Source organism: Tubulanus polymorphus, chromosome 5, assembly GCF_964204645.1.
Source record: "Tubulanus polymorphus chromosome 5, tnTubPoly1.2, whole genome shotgun sequence".
Taxonomy (NCBI): Eukaryota; Metazoa; Nemertea; class Palaeonemertea; order Tubulaniformes; family Tubulanidae; genus Tubulanus; species Tubulanus polymorphus.
In genome coordinates, this window is record NC_134029.1 from 2,828,792 (window position 1) to 2,848,800 (window position 20,009).

Consider the following 20,009-nt stretch of genomic DNA (forward strand, 5'->3'; position numbering starts at 1 on the left):
TTGGATATTCTAGACCGGTAACCAGTCTATGTGACCTAGGTTTCTAACATAAACATGGACATAATTCATTCTAATGAATGCACATATACATTTGAATGCACATAAACATTTTAAGAAATTCAGCCATTCATTTGACAGCACGTGTTGTAGTGGCCTAGACAAGGTAGTAATGTAGGTAACACTTCTTAAGATAGGCTTATTCCGTTCTGGGGCCCGGCAATGGATGAAGCGATTGAAAGGACACTAAGCCAACTGTGGAAGGGCAGTAAAAAATGGCATTTACTCGCCTATCACTATTGGGTGATACCTGTTAATATCGTGGTCACCTTTTTTATGATGTCCGCTGTTTTTACAGGTTAGTCAGTTTTTGAAATGAATGATATTTGCTTTATAAAATATGGACTCGAATAAGGTCTTTTTCCCTCGTGCACCAACTACCTCAAGGAAAAACAAGTCAGTTAGAATATGAAATTAGTAACGAGGTATTGAATATATTTGCAGCTGGTGTACCGGATCACCATTGTACAGTGTCAGACAATTCATCGCTACCAAGAAAACAGAACGGGCAGCCTGAATCCTGTCTTATTTACAGTAATCTAACACACGATAATAACACAGAGAAATGTTCAAACTGGACCTATCCTGATAAAGATTATGGAATAACAATCGTAACCGAGGTAAAACGTTTTCGATCGCTTTCATCCGTAGTCAAATCAATGATATTCAATTTCAATCATTCTCTCAACTATTAAGATGATTTTGCATTTCCTTTTCGTGACAGTGGGATTTAGTTTGTGACTATGACTACCTCGGTGAACTATCACAGTCATTCTTTATAATGGGTGCAATAGTTGCAACGTTGTTGGTTACACCACTTGCTGATAATTTTGGAAGGAAACTGGTTTACTTGATATTGAATGGTTTACTAGTTATATTTGGTGTCGCAACTGCCTACTCAGTGAACTACATCATGTTTACAGTATTCAGAGTTTTAAGCGGCATAGTTGGCTACGTAAGCTATTTCATTTTTTAGACATCCCTCTTTTTCAAGGGACAATTCTTCGCGATTTCACCAAGGTTCGATAGACAGAAACCGAAAAGCATTTTTACGATTATCGAGAAGTCGTGTTTTAGATTAGAATAAGTGGTATAACGGTATAATGGTTTGATTGCAGGCTTGTTTGTTGATATCTATTGTTGCGACTGTTGAACTGTTTCCGAAAGATCTACGAGCTTTCGCTGGTCAGATAATGTTCATGTGGTGGAGTATTGGAATGATGTTTCTTGATTTGTTGGCGTATTTTATCAGGAATTGGCGACACTTACAGCTAGCAGTGGCTCTCATGCCAGTCATAACAATTATTGATATTTGGTAACATTATATTTACATATTCTCTATGAACTCTGGGCATACACACGACATGTGTTTAGATGAATTGTATCGTTGAAGGTTGATACCCGAATCTGTGCCGTGGCTTTTGTCGAAGGGAAAGGTGGAACAAGCAGAAGAAATCGTTAAAAAGGCGGCCGCTTTCAATGGAACGACACTTCCAGAACATCCATTTAAAGTAGATGCTGAAGTTAAAGAAGAAAAAGAACTCGGTCGAATGACATTATTCCGTGAACCAATTCTAAGACGAATTACGTTAATTTTATCCATTTTGTGGTTTGTATTGCATCCAATTTATTGTGTGTGTTTAAGCAGGGACATTTCTACTTAGAAATGAAAAAGGAAAATACAACGGGGTATCTTAATCTCTTTAAGAAAGTTCTAGTAACGTTACCTTCCCATTAAACGTTTCAGTTCCTGTGACTCTCTATTTGTCAGGTTTGTCAACACTCTGGTTTACTATGGCTTATCACTATCTGCAGCTGTATTAGCCGGTGATCGATTTCTGAACTTTTTTCTTATGGCTTTAGTTGAAATACCTGCTACTTTTTGCGCTATGTTTCTAATGGAAAGGTAAGGATATAGATGATTTTTTGATATGGTGTTTTGTTATCAGATATACATGCAAATCTATAGTAATTTGTCATCTAAATGCACCTTAGTTCTATGTTGTACATTTCAGTCGAGCTGGGAGACGCATATCAATATCTAGTTTTCATGGTTTAGCCGGTATTTCATTAATTGTACTCGTATTCATTCCGCCTGTTACGGGTAAGTAGAACTTTCTCAGCCAATACAATGAACCATCAAAATATTTTGAAAGGAAATAGAAAAGTTGGTTGCATTAAGAACGGTCTGGATCGGTCGAGATGGCTGGAATGCACCCAGGACTTATATTTTCTATCTATTCATTCAGAGCAATCTTTTCTATTTATTTGATATTTTATGTCTTTTATACTAATGATATTTATTTTGGTATTATTGGTGAATCATTTCAGAGAATGGAACAGATTTGACTCCTTTAACTGTATTTTCTACCTTAGTTGGTAAATTTAGTATCACGGCTTCCTTCGATGTAGTCGCTCAGTATACTTTAGAGTTGTATCCTACATGCCTCAGGTAAGGTAACCTGTTTTGTTGTGGAAAGTGAACGAGTTCAACAGCATTAGACATCATCGAGATTGCAAATACGTTTTATATTGCATTCAATGTTGTTTGATAACAGGAATACTGGGTTTGGAACAGCAACGTTTACAGGTCCTGTCGCCGGTATTTTAGCGCCATTCGCTGTTTATTTGGTATGAGCATCGCTATTAGATATTCATTATTATTGTACCCTATAAACTACTGAAAGTTGTTAAATGATATTTCAGGCGCGTTTTGTACCGTGGGCTCCCGGAGTTATTTTCGGTATAATGTCCCTGCTCGTCGGAATACTGGCTTTGCTGTTACCGGAAACGAGAGGACGGCCATTACCGCAGACTGTCGAGGATATGAACGAGTGGCAACTACAGAGTTTTACGTGTGGTTCATTGAACAGAAGAAAACAGAATAAATCTATAAATGTTAACAGCAACGAAGAAAAGGAGCAAGCGACTACTTTACTTTGAAAATAGTTTAGTAATTTAATATAAATGTTATTATTCAATTGGTGACCTCTCGTAGGGTTGGGGAAAGATAAAGAAGAATTCGATGTAAGGTAGACGTTATATCTGTAGCGAAGGCTTCCAACATTTAGTAGTAGTATGAAATATAACATAAACGACAAAAAAACTCATATTGTACTAAAAATCGAAAACAAAATTTGTATTTCATGACTAATTCTAGAAATAATAAACATAGAACATTTATACGATACACTGATATTTACATTTTTTCTGCACAATACTTTAGATTATTGTCTATCCATATTGATTTCTCTGGGATACGCTGATCTCGGGGGTCTTTTTCCAAATCATGAGGAAATAAACGGATCATCAGTTTGATGAATAGACCAATGATTGGTTTTGAAATTCATTCCAGCGTAATGAATTAAGTTGAGGTAGAAATGTTTGTCACACATATTTAAGTGATAGGCGAAAGCAATGTAAAAAAAAATCCCAAATAAAGAAAGTCTATTTCGTGACCACAGCTAGTTTGCCAACTTTCTTATGTTCAATGGAGACAATATTCAAATGAAATATAGACGAAACGGTGGATTGATCTTAAAAGATATAGTAAAAACTTTAAGTATATGGCACATACAAAATTTTAAAATCAATGGTTACTCAATCTGTTACTCATGATGAAATCTCTTATACCGTGTATTTCTCTTATACAAGTCTTCTCTTCTGAGTACTTTCATATCTTCACCTCATCATAGTAGTTTTCAATATCAATCTAGATAAACGGGCGATAGGAGCCGTAAACACTCCAATAAACAACGTTAAACGCTACAAAACACAACGGAAAGCAAACTCGTGACGTCTTGTCGATGGCCCTTGCGACTTCTCGTGGGGATTTGTGCGGCTTGTGGCTCTCCCAAAATTTGAATACTCTATTTCTTCCATCCTGAAAATATAGGATCAACAAAATCATTCTCTGACGCGTTCTAAACGTGAAGGCATTTCTTTTTCAGCAGCTCATTACAATAACAAAGCGTTCGCTAACACGGATTCCAATGAAAAATCGCAAAAAGCTGTGCTCTCAATACAAAATTTGGAATTTGGAAAATATCCCTAAACATCGCGCGCGAGGATTTCCACATAGCATTAACTAACACAGATACCAGGGACAATAATACAATTGGGAGACTGAAACATGTTCTTCTGTAAAGCCGCTTAAAGATTTAAAAGAATAACATAATATTTGGTGAAAATTCTAAAAAAGAACGAATTCACAAAATACGCTCCACCATTCCTAGAAATTCTGCCATTTCTTCTCTAAAAGCTAAATGCAAAACATTCTAAGCATGGTGACGTCATAGCTCTGCAAAATGTGTGTATACAATACCTCATATCTTATATGTACACCTTTGCGCCATCGTTTAGAGTGCTAGAATGTATGATAAAACAAAAATATGACCCGCATTCAAATATCAGTGTCCCAAATATTTCCCGCTACGGAGACCAGAATAGATATTTTATCAAGCATTACTCGTAGGTATCACAGGGCGCTATCATTTCTATAACCTTGCAAGAGAAAAGGCCTTGAATTAATTATCAACATTGCGATCACGGGTAACTGTGGAACAGACTCCTCAACCCTAATCTTACTAGAAAATACTTGATGATATTATTTGAGACTGGGGAGGCGAGAGATATATTTCACATTCCTGGTCAAACTAAAATTTCGAAAAAAAATTGATAATTTTTAAATTTACCTTGACACAATTTTGACATTTCGTGTCAACATCGGATTCGCTACGTTTCATCGGTTGGGTCTGTGATGTATCGGCAGACATACCGTCGTCTTTCTGGTCTCGCAATCTTTCGGATTTACGAACCAGTACATTGACAAACGCGTACTCCAACAGCGAGCTAAACACGAATAACATGCAAGTTGCCATCCAGACATCGATGGCTTTCGGATATGACACTTTCGGTAGAGATTGTTTACTGCCTGATAGTTGAGTTGTCATGGTAAGTACGGTAGTAACTCCCAGGGATATACGAGCTGGAACCGCGTCCATGTGAATCCAGAATGAAACCCACGATAGAATAACGATAAGAACGGATGGTATGTAGGTCTGTAACAGATAGAATCCGCATTGTCGTTCCAGTTCAAACGTAGCTCTCAAGCACGTGAAAGTTCCTGAAAATCAACAGAAGAAATTAGGGATGTCGCACCCTCCATCGGCAGGGATTCGAATCTGATGGCAGCAAGACTCAATAGAGCGACTCCGCTGCCAGAGTCGATAGATGTTAGTGTATTAAAAATCCGCTAACGATGCGCGTAGCGGCAGCACCGAACAGTAAATCAGCACGTTGATTCATTTGGTGATAGTTCTATCGGCAGGGATTCGAATCTGAGGCCTTTTTATGAACCAGCAAAATCGAAATAGATTAGCTATTTAGATTATATAGCCGATTAGTGTCAATTAGCATAACCGGGTATGTTGGTTGATAAAAACGCCAGGTATAAATTATTCAATTATGGCCTACTCAGCAGCGACTTCTACCGAGAACACCATATCGGTTGGATTAGATAATCGGCATACTTGCTCGCCGAGCGAGTATGCTGAGTATGCTAATCGATTATGATAACCAATGTTCATAAAAATGACGGATTATGACATAATCCATGCTCATAAAAACGTTTTGCATACTCGAATATACTAATCGAGTGTTCATAAAAAGGCCTCTGATGGCAGCAAGACTCAATAGAGCGACCCCGCTGCCAGAGTCGATAGATGTTAGTGTATTAAAAATCCGCTAACGATGCGCATAGCGGCAGCACCGAACAGTGGATCAGCACGTTGATTCATTTGGTGATAGTTCTCCAGTAAAATTAATTAACAGGATGTTGTTTTACCTGTGGCATAGCGTTTCGTACATGAACTCGTTTCATTTTTAATCAAATCGAATTGAGGCAGTTCCATATCATCTTTCTGTGCGATCGCTTTCGTATTTCTCGACCACAGGAAAATCACATCCCCGAAATCGTAAGCAACTGATGAGAAAAAAAGAATGGAAAAAATCGTCATCGAAATTCGATCTGAATAAGAACATGAACGAAGTACGTTTTACGTCTTTAGTGAAGATTTAGCATCAGCGAAATATCACTGAAGACTCGTGAATCGTTACGTCTTATATAGCGGAATGTGAAAAAAGTTCTTCCCATACTTTCTCTCACTCTCCCTCTCTCGACACTCTCTCTCCCTCTCAGTCAGATGAAGAGGCATTTTCCTGACACGTTTTCTCCCACTAATTGCTTTATCTAGTGCGGCAAGAATGACGGCGTTTACACACGCAACTTATATCGAAACTATCTAACTGCATGTAATACTAAAACCCTACTCATCTTGAAAATTTCATCCAAAGCAATCCAAATATAATTTATACAAGCGGATTTCAAGAACTTACATGATTCCATTTCAAGTTTGCATATTTGTCGATCTAGTGGAAAATGTGTAAGAATCATCGGACATGATAGAACCAGAGTCAGCCTAGACAAGAAAACTAACTTTACTAATTAAGTTTATTGACGCCTAGAAAACTAAAACATATTTTGCTGGATATCGTCGATTATAAATGATGTGATATAGATTATATAGTATTTCAAGGATCAATTAAGTTTTTATTTTGGATGTGAATATATCGACAATAGTATTGAATTGACCGGTATCCAGTCTATTGAGATTATCTGCGCTGATTCTCGATTTGCACAACAAGATTAAGCTAAAAAGTATTTGAAACTTGCACACGAGATCGGAGAACGGTCGTCGAACTGCAGAATACCAGGACTGGTTTCGCTCGATGATAATCACTATTGTTACTTTTACGATCGGCTACGGACATCAAATTGCATCGGCGCATTTTGGGCAAGTTACGACCATAAAAAATACCTCCTTCCCCCCATTATCCAGGGAGAGACGATGTCTGAATATGACATATAATATGCCTGCATCTGATATAAGTGCACTCAAGAGTGCAGTCATATTATTTGCTTATCCGTCTGAAATTTCTCCAGCAATGTAAATATGTTTTAATCATCACTCGGCAGCTTGGTTATCATCACTACTCTAAGACTGTTTTCGCTGCTCAAATACCAGTATTTATTGTATACCGTGCGTTATTTGTCCGTTTGTTTTAGATCGAAGTAAACAGTAAAACTATTCATGAATTTTTAAAGGTTGTGAGTGTAATAATCGGAGAAATTTCAACCCATAACCTGAGCAACTGGGCATTCGGTTTATTCCTTCCAGAATTTCTAACATTCTTATCAAGGAATAAATCTCGCAGAACTATGCGGACTATGTTTTGGATATTTTTGTATCACATCGATATTAAATAATTTCGATATGAAATCCTGACAGAACTCATCTTTCTCGGTGAATTAATCGCAAGGTCCCGGGGTTAATCAGGAAAGAACTAAGTCAACCACGAGCCGCAGAGAGAATATTTCTACATAAATTAAGCACTCGTGGCGACCATTTAGAAATAACCGATGATTGATGTAAGGAACGATACAGCTCATCCGGACCTGATTGTGTGAGTACAAGCAATCGGTTCTGATATACTCCAGAGAAATGATTCACAGAAAAGGCTTTTTATTTCGTCTTTGATATGTATATAGTCTCTGACTACTGTGAATCGAGTCAGTCAGACCATGGACGTATATACTAGAGTTTTGTCAGACCAATCATTGCGAACAATTAACTTTACCATAAAAAGAATCATCGCTCAAAGTCTTTTTTTTATGAAGAAGACAATTTTATAGCCATTTTCTAGACTCCATTATAATCTACCCTCATTCCTATTCATGATATATACCTAACGTGTTTCATTCGTGAAACTATTCCATTGTTATAGGCTTAAAGCACTAAATCTACCCTCGGGATTTCGTTTTCAATTTTTCAGTAATAGTCGGCATTCATTCCCTGACTGCAGTTACTAAGCTTTTAACGCCGTGATTAAAGTCTATAGAATTTGTCTGATATATGCATGTGTACTTAAGCCACTGAATATATTTTTCTCTTTTTACATAGCTAAAAAGCCGACGTTTCGACTAGAATTTAGTTTTGTTATGTTTTGTTTTGTAATTTTAGTATTCCTGGAAATATGTCTATAAGTGTATAGTCGAACAGTTGAAATAAACTACTAGCTCAACGGAACTTTTAGGACTAGTTTTTCATGAAGATGAAAAAGTATCAAATATACCTCATTGCATACATGACTGTCCCATTACTGTAGATTCTGAGCATTTTATTCGGAATTGTGATGTCGTGTGTTCGGCCTTGTTTCTCGTTGGGGAAGAATACATCGGGCAGCCAAATACGCTCGATAAATTGCGGCGGGATAGAAATGATAGGGTCGTTTTCTAGATCCGTGAAATTATGCTGTAATCTCTCGTCTAACCAGCTCTGCCGTAGATACAAACTCACCGTATAATCCTGAAAATACACGAACAAATTTCATACCGTAATTGGTGAGATTAAGGTACTGAGATTCTGCTGTAATATTTGCTGAAGAAGATTTTATCTTATTGCTTAGTGTTATATTTCATAGATTTTTTTTACAGCATTATGTATTCCTAAAGATAGTCGAAACGTTGAATAAACTATTAGCTCAAGGAAGCATTTTGGATGCTTTTTATTGTTAATGACGGATTCTATATTATATTACGTGTATATTACATAGATATGGATTTCCAGGTAATTTGTCTACATCTTTGGAAGTGTAACAATAAATCATTCGAAAATGACGAAAAATACAATATGGGTCTCCGACTAATTTCCTCATAACAGAACAAAATAATGGTCTACAGCAAACACGAACAGGAATCAATACAATGGCCGAGTGTTTTATGGTGTATCTACAGCCAGGAAGGATGGACATTAGAATTGTCGTTTAGCGTGAGGGATAGATACATGAGCAAATTCCTATCTTTTATTTGCGCATATATAACTGTCAGTTATTCAGCCAGCGAATCGACATAATAAGGAAGTATATAAACCCGAAAATCGCACCGCAAAGAGACACAAATCATTATGTGTTTATCTAAAAAATAGGATATGATCTATCATGATAGATGATAGGATTACACGCGATTCTTAGATTAATGGGTTGATTGAAAAAAACGAAAACTGCTTTAAAAAATAATCTGCAGCCATAGTTCCAAAATTGATTCGAAAATCAAGTCTGACAACTTGATAAGACTAGCGGTGACATTTCAATGTCTAATGTCAGGGGCAGTTATACACAAGCACTGCTTAGACGAGTCATACGCTCTATCAACTTGAGACCAACTCCTGTGATTTAAGACCACTTTGGACTTCTTTAAGTCAGCGCCTCGACCAGGCAACCGGACACCGTGGAACTGGACTGTATTAGTTCGCTCGATGTGCTTGCTGACAGTTTATGATGCTTGTATGCCCTTGATTCTGAGGTCACCACTCTCAGAAAACTCTCGAGGTTTTAACTGAGCGTTCAATTTGTTTTGTCGATGAGATACTAGTGACTCACTTACCATTCCGATTTCATCAATCTCTCCAAATCCAGACAGCAATAAGTTTATCGATACATTCGTCGCTGGGCCTGAAATATAAATGAATGCGTACAAAATTGCAATGGATTTCAATTATGAAAGTTTTCACATTTCACAATAATTTCGTCATTTTGTTGTAACATTTTCCTCGCGAAACGATTTTAAACTCGTTGATTGAACCTCTGGGAAATGAATTTCATAAAGTATGTTTTTGCGCGGAACAATCATAAAATTGAAAATAGTCACATTACACGACAAGCACGAGTGCATTACGAAACCGTTTTATATCAGAATTTAAAAACTGAGCCAATACCGATATGAATTCAACACAGGAGACTGTGATCTTCGTTTCACATGAATTATGAAACGCGGGCGCCCTTAATAAACTAGGTACCGTCTGGTAACAACGTCATCCCGCCGGTAAATGGTTGCATGGTGAAAAAAAAACAATGCCTGACTCAATGCGAACTGATACTGAGCCTTTCATATATATATATATCAAAATGAACGGGACCCGTGAGATATATAGATGCCGCAAGACTAGACGCATCCACGGCAATAGTATACCTAATTATGCCTAAAAAATTGTTCGTTCAATTTTGATATGATATTACTGCTGATCTAGTGTCGGGAGACGGTGCTGTCAAAATTAGGTGTGAATTTCATTCATCAGGATCGAATAGTGGTATTTCGAATAACGCAATTTTCTAGTCAAGCCTCTGACGGATCATTCAACTGAAGATTAAACAATTCTACGGAGATGTGTTGTTGATAACGATTAAGATATCGCTTCATTATTCAAGGGACGAGTTTTCGTCGGGATTCTCGGGACATTATTCGGCACACACTCACAATTTTGTTTCAGTTTAATTTTTGTCCGTATGAATTATGCCTACATACATCGCGTGTATATAAATCAAACAGAGAAAGTGTTGAAACTGACAGAATGTATTCAATATTTATATGTAGACTAATGAGAAACTCGATAATAGGCAACAACAGACTGAGCAATATCTCGCTCAGTGTTAGTTGGTTTGCGATTGAAGAAAAACAATCTACGAGATCACGCTCAGGCAAATATTTTCCTTCCTGCGACGATCACGAGGAGGGCGCCGATCATACGATCTCATTCCCATTAGATTATTCGTCGGAGTCGAATGAAGATACTGGATAGGATGGTGAGGAGTTCACGTATTAGAACCACTCCGCGTAACTCGAGCTCATGTTCGTATTAATCATCCATACCCGGAACATCGAACAAACCTCGACTCATTCTACCGTGGTCGTATTCTAATTTATACGCCCATGAATCTACCTAACGAATATATTGTCCCTACATTCAATATGGCCGCTAGGCAGCTAAATTGTGGTGGAATCTTCGTATTCTAACTAAATCTCCGGCATAGTCTCTATGCATAACCTATTATCAAGTCTTGTATACACGTATGATTTTAATGAGATATAATAGCGTTTTGTATCCATTCGAATTATCATCAGTTGTTTTTAAGTAGTATTTTCGTAACGCGTCCCGTTACTGAATAGAAACCGATGAATTATTCAGAAGTTTTGGCTGCTCGATTCCCACCAGAGAAGCTACGCTTTAACGAGCGATGGTCTGATAGCCTGAACGCAGTAATAACGCGTGTGTGCGGTCGGAGAGTGATAGCAGTATGAGAGAATCCGCTTTTACGCAGTTCACGGCTGCTACTTTATGAAACATTGATTGCAGTTATTTTGATGGAACTGGGAGAGGAAATCTACACCAATGGTGTCAACTTCTAGCGGACTAGTGCGGTTCCCTCTAACGCGTACACGCGTATAACCCTGACAAAATATTAACCAATATTTTCGATGACAATTGAAGCTGTCAGTTGAGCTATCTGCTCTAGATACTTGAAGTCGTCGAAGCGACGACGAGTCCTCCTCGTCCATTACCGGGGCGTATACATGAATCAATTCAAAAAAGCTAGGTTTCAGTTACATATGTTACTTTCACATGATCAACATCACCCGATATGTCTTGCGATGAGCCCATTTTTTAAGTTTCCAGATTTCAATGGACTGCGGCAATCGAGTATACCATTGAGGATGTCACTAGTGTGCAGGACTACGATTCTCAAATTCAATGAATGTCGAATCAAGATCGCACCATATGACGTGTGAACCCTCGTGATCCATCGTAGTTTATCTGGAGACTTGTCTAATCTTTTATATTGTCAGTTAGAAATCTATATGAAAGCTGATTAAGAATGAACTAAATTCTGGTCGAGTTTCCTTATTGGTTACAGCGCTACCTGGTAGGATATGGCTAATAGCATAAGGGGTCCGCAATAGTGACAGAAGAAGCTATGAACTTACCATTGACTCCCGGTCTCACTCTACGGTCATAGACGTGATTATTGAGAAGTCGATTCAACACTTCCGTTCGGTTTTTCTGTCTATAAATAAATATTCAATAAATTCAATTAACCTTATATCGGAACTCGCACAATCTGTTTCACTGACGTTTCGCATTCGAATTCTTCTATCAATCTTCCATTCAATTAGCATTTCATATTATGTTTATGCATCACAAAATTATCTTTATCAAATTTCAAAATGTTCTGTTCTCATCACTACACATGAACGCGTTACGTAAGTGATGAATAATGAATGACTTTTATCAAGAGACATTCTCTGGTTTCCAGAAGAATTGATTTTAGTTCCACGTTTCCCCCCTAGGAGTCTGTTATATAGACAGGTTATCAGTAAACTCAGATCATCCATTTCTACCACCATTATTCAAAGCGTGTTCAATTATTCAAGTTCGTTAAACATTTGGTGAATTATCTCAAACATTTGTGGAGTCGCGACTGATTTGAATCATGTCAAATATCTGTATAGTCGCTCTTCTGTCGCCCGGCGTTCCAGTGTTACTACATTTATGAACAAACTCGGGTGCGATATTGAACCAGATCAAACGAGTTTTTCTAATTTATTTCATTCCCCGGCGAATCATTCGCCTGTTCAACGGTAATTATTTCTTCGTTTGATACTTGAAAGTATTTCTCAGACGGAAACTATGCTATATATCTGTCGAAGAGCCGATGAGCTGGCCTGCACAATTGTACAAAAATGATATGCGTAATTACTTCTGCGTTCCTCGGAACGTCTTTAGCTAGAGCGACAACGCTCGGGAGTCATCGAGTAATCTTCATCGCTTCCGATTAATTTGCGCTCTGAAAATTCCCATTTAGCGAATAAAACTGTCGTTTAACAACAGCCCAGCGATAGATGATAAAAATATCAGATAAAACCAGCTATCGCTATAACGACTCACAGTGGTTTGAATTTATCTTCGAGTCTATTCGAATATGCTCGAAATAAAACCCACGTTGCCGCGGAACTGGGTCTAGAATCAAATCAAACTCACACGCGTGAAATTCGAGAAAAAGCCAATTTTTGCAACAGAAAATAAGTCGGAATAAATTTTATGGTGAAAAGGCCAAGCCATTTTAGCTCCTTGACATTTAGATGCAATGGATTAAATAAAGGTCTACAGTCGAATAAAACTTTTAAACCGTGGTGTCAGATAAATCCCACGACTGAATTCTAACTCCAACGAAAGGTGTTCATTACTTACAGTTTTGATGAATTCTTTCTAACAAGTAAAATGCACAGAAAAGCACCAACCCAGACAATTTTATTACACATACTGGTTTGAACGAACATCACTTTCTGCAATAAACGCAGTGGAATCGAATAAAGAACATAAATTTTCAGATTTCGATATTGGAAAAGGAAATTAGAACACACTATAATACGTGTTCGATATACAGTGAATAGAATGGATCACTTCCGCGTGGAAATTGAGCATTGTTCGTACTGCGAGCTGCTGGGATTATTTACCTGAGTTAAACAAAATCCCGCATATTACATCGTTAAAAAACCATAGATAATCTTTATGATTGTTTTATGAAATAAGATTTGGAAAAACACTAAATCATTAAAAGACTGGGCCTTTAAAGTCAAAAATTTCTTGTAACAGTTTCAGTCATCCAACGTCTTATATATAACAATATTTTGTATTTACTTATGTTATGTCTTATTGTAATTCGAAACATCAATGAAATATTATCATTATTATGATTATTATACATTAATAGTATCTGTCTACACTGTTTGGTTTAATTTCTACAACAAAACATTGATTTAGTTTTTTTTTCTGAGTGAAATTTATCCCGGAATTGTGGTCACGCATGGTATTTACATCCTTTGCAATCATCACTCAAGGCTTTAGGTGATTATAGCCACTGATAGATTCACGCTCAAGAAGATGACACCAAATTATCCTTCCAGACAATTCTCTATTCTCGAGTGATGCGTGTTGTCAACCCGGAATACGTGGTCGTGGCAGCTCTAAATGTGAGCGGTCATCATTTTATGTGAGGAGATCACGGTCACGACGAGATGTTAAAGAAACCTCCACCAGGGAGGTGAGAGAGTTCACTCCCACCTCCCTGCCTCCACAGACTATTCATGCGCAGTCTATAGATTGACCGAATTGGTCAGAATTGAACTATTCTTGTACAAACCAGTTTTGGCATATACGAAAAAAGGTCACGTTATTGGTACATGATGACGGCTATAGGCGGTTCTATCTACGAGAATTACAAAATGAAAAAGTGGGTTGCGTCCAGTTTTTAGGATACCTAAGATAAAAAATCTGTGTATTATCAAAGCGTCCTATAGGGGACATACGATAACGAATTTCCAACCAATATGTCTTTATTTCATTTCCTATTGGTAATTTCTCGGTTGAATTTTGATGTTTTTTCTCAGGCCACTACAAATACATGAAATACGCAACAAATTCAGTAGATTCTACATTGCCAATCCATTTAATGAATTCGAAACTGATGATTAGGCGAGGTTTTCGAATGCATATTTATGACGTTTACTCACAAATTGTCAATCTAATAAAAACGCTGAACACCGAGTCAATAATATCCAATTCTCTTAACCGTTTGCATTAAGTAAATTTAATTATACGGTACTTAATGAATGTTTATGGTTCGAGCAATCGGTGAATTTTACAACTGTGGCCCCTGTTTGACACAGATCAGTCATCTGATACAGTTTTCTATTTGTAGCAGAAACTGTCCAGGCACTGCCGGAGTCAATTCAATTTAAAAGTAATGCACAAATGAGGTTCACAGTTTATTAACTGAATAATTCAATGATAGTTTTCGATATTTCTGTATTCTCTTGGGTTAAAACCCTGTTGAGGTGAATGCCATCAGGTTGTAAGCATCAAGCCTACAAAATGTTTTATTTATATCACTGCGTAAAAACCCATTGATTCCAACCACTTTTGGGAATAGTTCCTTTAATCCAACTCCCAAAAGCAGATACCGTTTTGAATGCAATAAGAATAAGACCCAGAACATCTTAAGACACGGTGAAAATCTGCGGGCTGCTCCGTACAATAATCTGCGGGCTGCTCCGTACTACAATCTGCGGGCTGTTCCGTACAATGAACCGGTGGTTTTTCGAGGAAATTTGTGAAGATAATAATAATGATAATGATAAAGATGATAAGAATAATATTCTATTTACGATTTGAATCAAAATATGAAGTAGCATAATTAGATACAAATACAAAATGTTTAATATAAGACGATGGATTTCATAGGATGTTGTATTTATTTTCTACTTGTAGTAATCTGTTTACTTACATCTTAATGCCAGGTTTTCCATTGTAAAAAATTCATTTTTTCGAAATGCAGACAATATGATAAATCCGTATGAATCGACATTCTTATAATGTCTTCCACGAGGGCAAACTTTTATAGTACTTGGTCCGACACAGGGCATAGATTACATGAGCGTTGGTGCGTTAAACAGATACAATTAGTTTAAACTCCCTTGCATCAAAAATAGAGTCAATGTATATGATATTTTCAATCTGATGATCTATCGTGTTATTTACCTACAAGATGAATGCCTGTAACGTGTTACCGCGTTACAGTCAGTCAGTAATAACGTATTATTTATCATTATTTATCGCAGATTTTTAACGAATGTCAATTAGTTTTACAGCACCTATGTTATTACGTTTGTTTGTAGCTGCTTTTTGCGCAATCTAAAAGGTTATTTTCCTAAATCCTGAACATTGATGATTCACACAAAATAACAAAACTCAGTTTGGGGAATATTTTTTTCAATCTGAAGTCAATTGATATTGAGTTAGAAAGAGGATAGAATTCAACGCCAATAGAAGATGAAAAGATTATTGTAAACATACGATGTATATTCTAAGGATACTGCTTGGTACGAACCCATCAGCTCTGTATTTGCAATATGTAATAAACTTTCTAGAAAAAATTGTCGACATCAAATATTTTTACCTTAAATGTCCGTATGTCGGTTGTTTCTGTAACGGCTGCTTTTCTCGTCCAGCGCAGACTGACTGCCTGAAGCTGCAGAGGTCCCGTTTCACCAGCAGCCTGAGCTGCAATATTCCTAGTGTTATATGCTTTTTCGAATTCGCTGACTGGATAGATACAGTTTCTGTCGATAAATCTAAGGTTTATCTTACGTCTCGCTTAACAGGACACATTCGCGACAAATTAGAAAGGCAATCGTGATAGTTTAAAGACCTCCACTCGGCTGTTGCTCTCGGAAACTATCGTATAATTAGAAACGGTGGTCTGGGTAGCAAATATACTAGATACCAGACATTATATATATATATATATATATATATATATATATATATATATATATATATATATATATATATATATATATATATATATATATATATATATATATATATATATATATATATATATATATATATATATATATATATATATATATATATATATATATATATATATATATATATATATATATATATATATATATATACACTGTTTATATCAGGTATATATACCTGATATAAACAGTGATATTCCTATTTATGTATTTATGTGGCAGCTTTTATCCAATTCAATATTCTAGTGTGTGGTAGGATGATTTCTGCAACAATGTAAAAATCAGATAATTCAATCGAGTAAATCGAACAGGTTACTCCGTCTTGATGGCAAAAAAAAAATTATTTATTTATACTAAACTATTTTCCCGATGGATTTGGACTTAATCGGCTTAGCCCCAGAATCGGCTGATGTCACTAGTCTAAGTATAAAACGAAGAGTTTTAATCTAATTGTTGAATTAATTTGATTTGAATGAGACGGTCGCCTTATCATAATTTTGTTGGATCGTTGAAGTCATTTAGAATAAGAAGGAGGTTGGTCACAATTCTAATAAGTTTTAGTTAAAGGCGATGAGAATGATGCGAAGGTTGGTTGGGACTTGGGTCTCTACCACTTTGGGAATGAAACAAGTCCTCGTGATAAAGTTTTTCGACCGATCCCATTAATATTGAACACTATCAGTTTACAATATGTTTCATATGCATGAAATACAATAATGCCGATTGCATTAACAAACTCTCAATTGGCAGATGTTCTGGATTACTAGAAATGTCTAACGGAGCATGTGACATGTGAGGGACGTCGATGCCTATGTTGTTAAGTACTCCCCGATATGAATAACGATTTTTCAATATTATTAGTTATTGTTTCTTCAATCGGAGCATGATCAAAGTATCGCGTTGTTTCATTTTCGAGCACACTCAATCAACGCATATATGATTAATACTATCAAGAGGAAATCTGTCATCGATCGCCTATTCGAATATAAACTCGTAGTTTTATCGCTTGTTTTGAATATCTCCATCACAACTCGTTACGGCATCGCCGAACCTCGGCTCTCGTATTATTGAAAATCGAGCACGTAAGTTTTTATTTCACAAATTTTTGTTGACGAATTAATACTATAACAATAGACTGCGTCTTATCACTAGGACCGTAAATATTTTGTCGGCTTTTGGCAGAATACTGAATTGATAACTGAAAGTTTTCGGAAAGAAATCTTCGTGAAATTAGCGGCTCGAGTCGTTTAACCGAGCAGCAAGTCTGCACATTTTTTCCTCGTGTTTGTAAATGATACTTTGTCGGTAAATCATCTATTGTTAGCTTAAATTCGAATTGATCTATGTTTTGATCTTTTGACATGCCCTCAGTTTGTAGATACCGCTATGAAAGTTACGGTGGTATTAATATTGGTGTTGACCATATTTGGTCATTGTTTTGCAAATCCGTGCAATTCTGTGGACCCAACCGTGGCGAGTAACTGCTATATATGTGCAACCAACAATTGTCTAGAAGGCGCAAGCACCACCGAAGATTGCTGCATGGACCCACCACGACATCTAGGCTACTGCACGTGCTTACCATCGTGAAGAACAAGAAAATATAAAACATCAATTCGCGTTCGTCAATTAAGAATTTATTTATCATTTTATCCATAAAAGCGTTGACGTTCTCAACTTTATTTCACGCGACAAAATGGTGTGTTCTCTTTTCATTGATAGGTTTGAGGAAATAATTATATCAATTAGCAACATATCAAGCTTTTAAGGGATCAGAAAGAGTGAAAACGGTCGTAGGGAGACGACCGTAGCACAACAGCGAAACTAGCAACATTCATGAAAAGCCTAAAACTGGTAAAATTCGTACTCATTTTCCACCTCTCTCAATCGTTTAACCTTTATGAGTTATCATTTCACCGAACAATGATCTTTTTGAAACCAGTTCTCTCTGACTCTCTGACTTTGTGACAGTGAATCCTGTATGTAACCAACGTGCGCGAATGTTTGTATAAAAACAAACAATCTTTTTCAAGATCTAATATCATAAACAACAAAACACAACTTCGAATGTGAAACTATCTATCAAAACATCGTTTACAGTGCAAATATTTGTGCTACTAGTAACAGTTATTCCCATTGACATAGGAACTGCAGCAGAATGGAACATCTTAGATGTTCACTAACTGACCACTGCGTCGAGAGAGTACGTTCTAATAGTATTCGGTAAAAATTCATAAACTTGTCCAACAACTAGCTGATCGTGATGAAGATCTGTTACTAGGCTTCTAATACCGAAACTGAAAATATACATAGAGAACAAATTAATAGGAGACTGTGGCTATCGAGGAACCGCTGGGTGGCTCTGGCGTGATGTTCGAGTTGGCGTCGATGACGTATTCAATCTTCTAGCTTTTTTTTACACGAATAAGATACCGCAAAAACTTAGAACGTGAAAACAATAGACTCAAACTTCTGAAGAAATGTCTTTTTCATCAAGGTCATCTAGCGTCATCGTTATGCGTCGTTATACGATGATAGTTGAAAGATAATACGTGATGTTCTTATTGTTACTTGATTTTGAATATTTTATAGCCTTTAATTCCTTCTTGATATCGACTAACGTTTAATCGATATCTCTTATCTCTTATATAAAGCGGTATTTTCAGATGAGTTGGATATTGAAAAACGTAGTCAATTTCACACGGTGAATTGTGGAAGACAATACTGCATTCATTGCTAAGACGATGAACGTCGAGTTGTCATCAATAACATTGCTGAGCGAATGAATAATGCGTTAAGTGTTTCTCAATTGCATTAATAGTTTAAAGCGATTTGTCATCCTCATTCTGCAGGGATTCGAACCTGATGGCATAGAGACTCGTCCCGGCAATAATGCCGTGTGCATACCACAACAATAGAACATTTTGATAAAACAATTCCTGGATCGATTGATTTCTCCTGGTATTTTTTAATTTTTTTCAATTGCGCACTCGACAAAGGTTATTCAAAAAGAAGGCGGGTGTCTCAGCCGAATTGCTGATGAATACAACGAGTTTTGATGGACTTACCCACTATCGAATTTTAATCTGAAATGTGTGTTCAATCCACTTCCTGTATTCATCCCGTCTAAACCTATGACGTCACCAGTTTGAACCTCTATTTGTTCACCTTGCGGTACATTATACGTTACTGCTCCGACCGGTCCAGGAGGTAAAACATTAAACCCAATCAGTTTGTAGAAATCCACAACCGGGGTTGGTCTCCAAACGCTCACCCCAACTGTGGCACCAGAAGGTGCTGAATTCTCACGATAAAACTGCCATTGTGTTAGTTTCCCGTCGCACGAGAACGGACTCTCAATGATAGCGGTTTTAGTACCGTGACCTTGATTGCGTGTTACCATATTACTCCATCCATTTATACAACCAACAGGAGCTACATTTTCAAATAACAAATTTCAAAAGTTACACCAGGCAAAAAATCAGGTTGAAAGTTTGAACTAAAATTGCCTTTCAGCGAAACGGTTAAAAACTTACTTTTGAGATATATTTGTCGATTTCCCGCGGGATTATGTTGAGTATTTGAATACAACTCGCATATCCCAGACGGGGTTAGATTGAAACCGTTGCAAATGCCACTATCTTCCTCTCTACACAGAAGGCTACATTTG

General features: G+C 36.9%; 2 protein-coding genes across 4 annotated transcripts; one reads left to right on the forward strand and one right to left on the reverse strand.

The window, feature by feature from the left end:
• The first annotated feature begins 113 nt into the window (after positions 1-113).
• LOC141904960 (organic cation transporter protein-like) lies at positions 114-3,228 on the forward strand. 2 transcript variants are annotated; one of them, XM_074793606.1, is made up of 10 exons: positions 114-355; positions 502-677; positions 782-1,012; positions 1,176-1,372; positions 1,451-1,666; positions 1,829-1,963; positions 2,073-2,161; positions 2,389-2,509; positions 2,616-2,688; positions 2,764-3,228. In XM_074793606.1, the coding sequence occupies exons 1-10, from the start codon at positions 220-222 to the stop codon at positions 2,998-3,000; spliced, it is 1,611 nt and encodes a 536-aa protein (XP_074649707.1). In that variant the 5' UTR covers positions 114-219; the 3' UTR covers positions 3,001-3,228. The 2 variants fall into 2 exon arrangements, with proteins under 2 accessions (XP_074649707.1, XP_074649708.1); XM_074793607.1 differs by lacking the exon at positions 782-1,012.
• Positions 3,229-3,255: 27 nt separating this feature from the next.
• LOC141904962 (glycine receptor subunit alpha-2-like) lies at positions 3,256-15,462 on the reverse strand. 2 transcript variants are annotated; one of them, XM_074793609.1, is made up of 10 exons: positions 15,295-15,462; positions 13,200-13,294; positions 11,936-12,015; positions 9,560-9,627; positions 8,251-8,483; positions 6,454-6,536; positions 5,903-6,040; positions 4,752-5,182; positions 4,382-4,423; positions 3,256-3,940 (listed from the first exon to the last, which is right to left on the reverse strand). In XM_074793609.1, the coding sequence occupies exons 2-10, from the start codon at positions 13,286-13,288 to the stop codon at positions 3,770-3,772; spliced, it is 1,335 nt and encodes a 444-aa protein (XP_074649710.1). In that variant the 5' UTR covers positions 13,289-13,294; positions 15,295-15,462; the 3' UTR covers positions 3,256-3,769. The 2 variants fall into 2 exon arrangements, with proteins under 2 accessions (XP_074649710.1, XP_074649711.1); XM_074793610.1 differs by lacking the exons at positions 4,382-4,423; positions 15,295-15,462 and having other exon boundaries at positions 13,200-13,304.
• Positions 15,463-20,009: the final 4,547 nt, after the last annotated feature.

Bases quoted from the DNA above. Each gene is read 5' to 3' on its own strand.
- LOC141904960 (XM_074793606.1), top strand. From the start codon at position 220: ATGGATGAAGCGATTGAAAGGACACTAAGCCAACTGTGGAAGGGCAGT. The intron at 356-501 runs GTTAGTCAGTTT...ATATATTTGCAG, and splicing joins GATGTCCGCTGTTTTTACAG to CTGGTGTACCGGATCACCAT. The intron at 2,510-2,615 runs GTAAGGTAACCT...GTTTGATAACAG, and splicing joins TTGTATCCTACATGCCTCAG to GAATACTGGGTTTGGAACAG.
- LOC141904962 (XM_074793609.1), bottom strand. From the start codon at position 13,288: ATGTTCGTTCAAACCAGTATGTGTAATAAAATTGTCTGGGTTGGTGCT. The intron at 12,016-13,199 runs GTAAGTAATGAA...ATTTATTTATAG, and splicing joins AGAAAGAATTCATCAAAACT to ACAGAAAAACCGAACGGAAG. The intron at 6,041-6,453 runs GTAAGTTCTTGA...TTTTCTCATCAG, and splicing joins CAAACTTGAAATGGAATCAT to TTGCTTACGATTTCGGGGAT.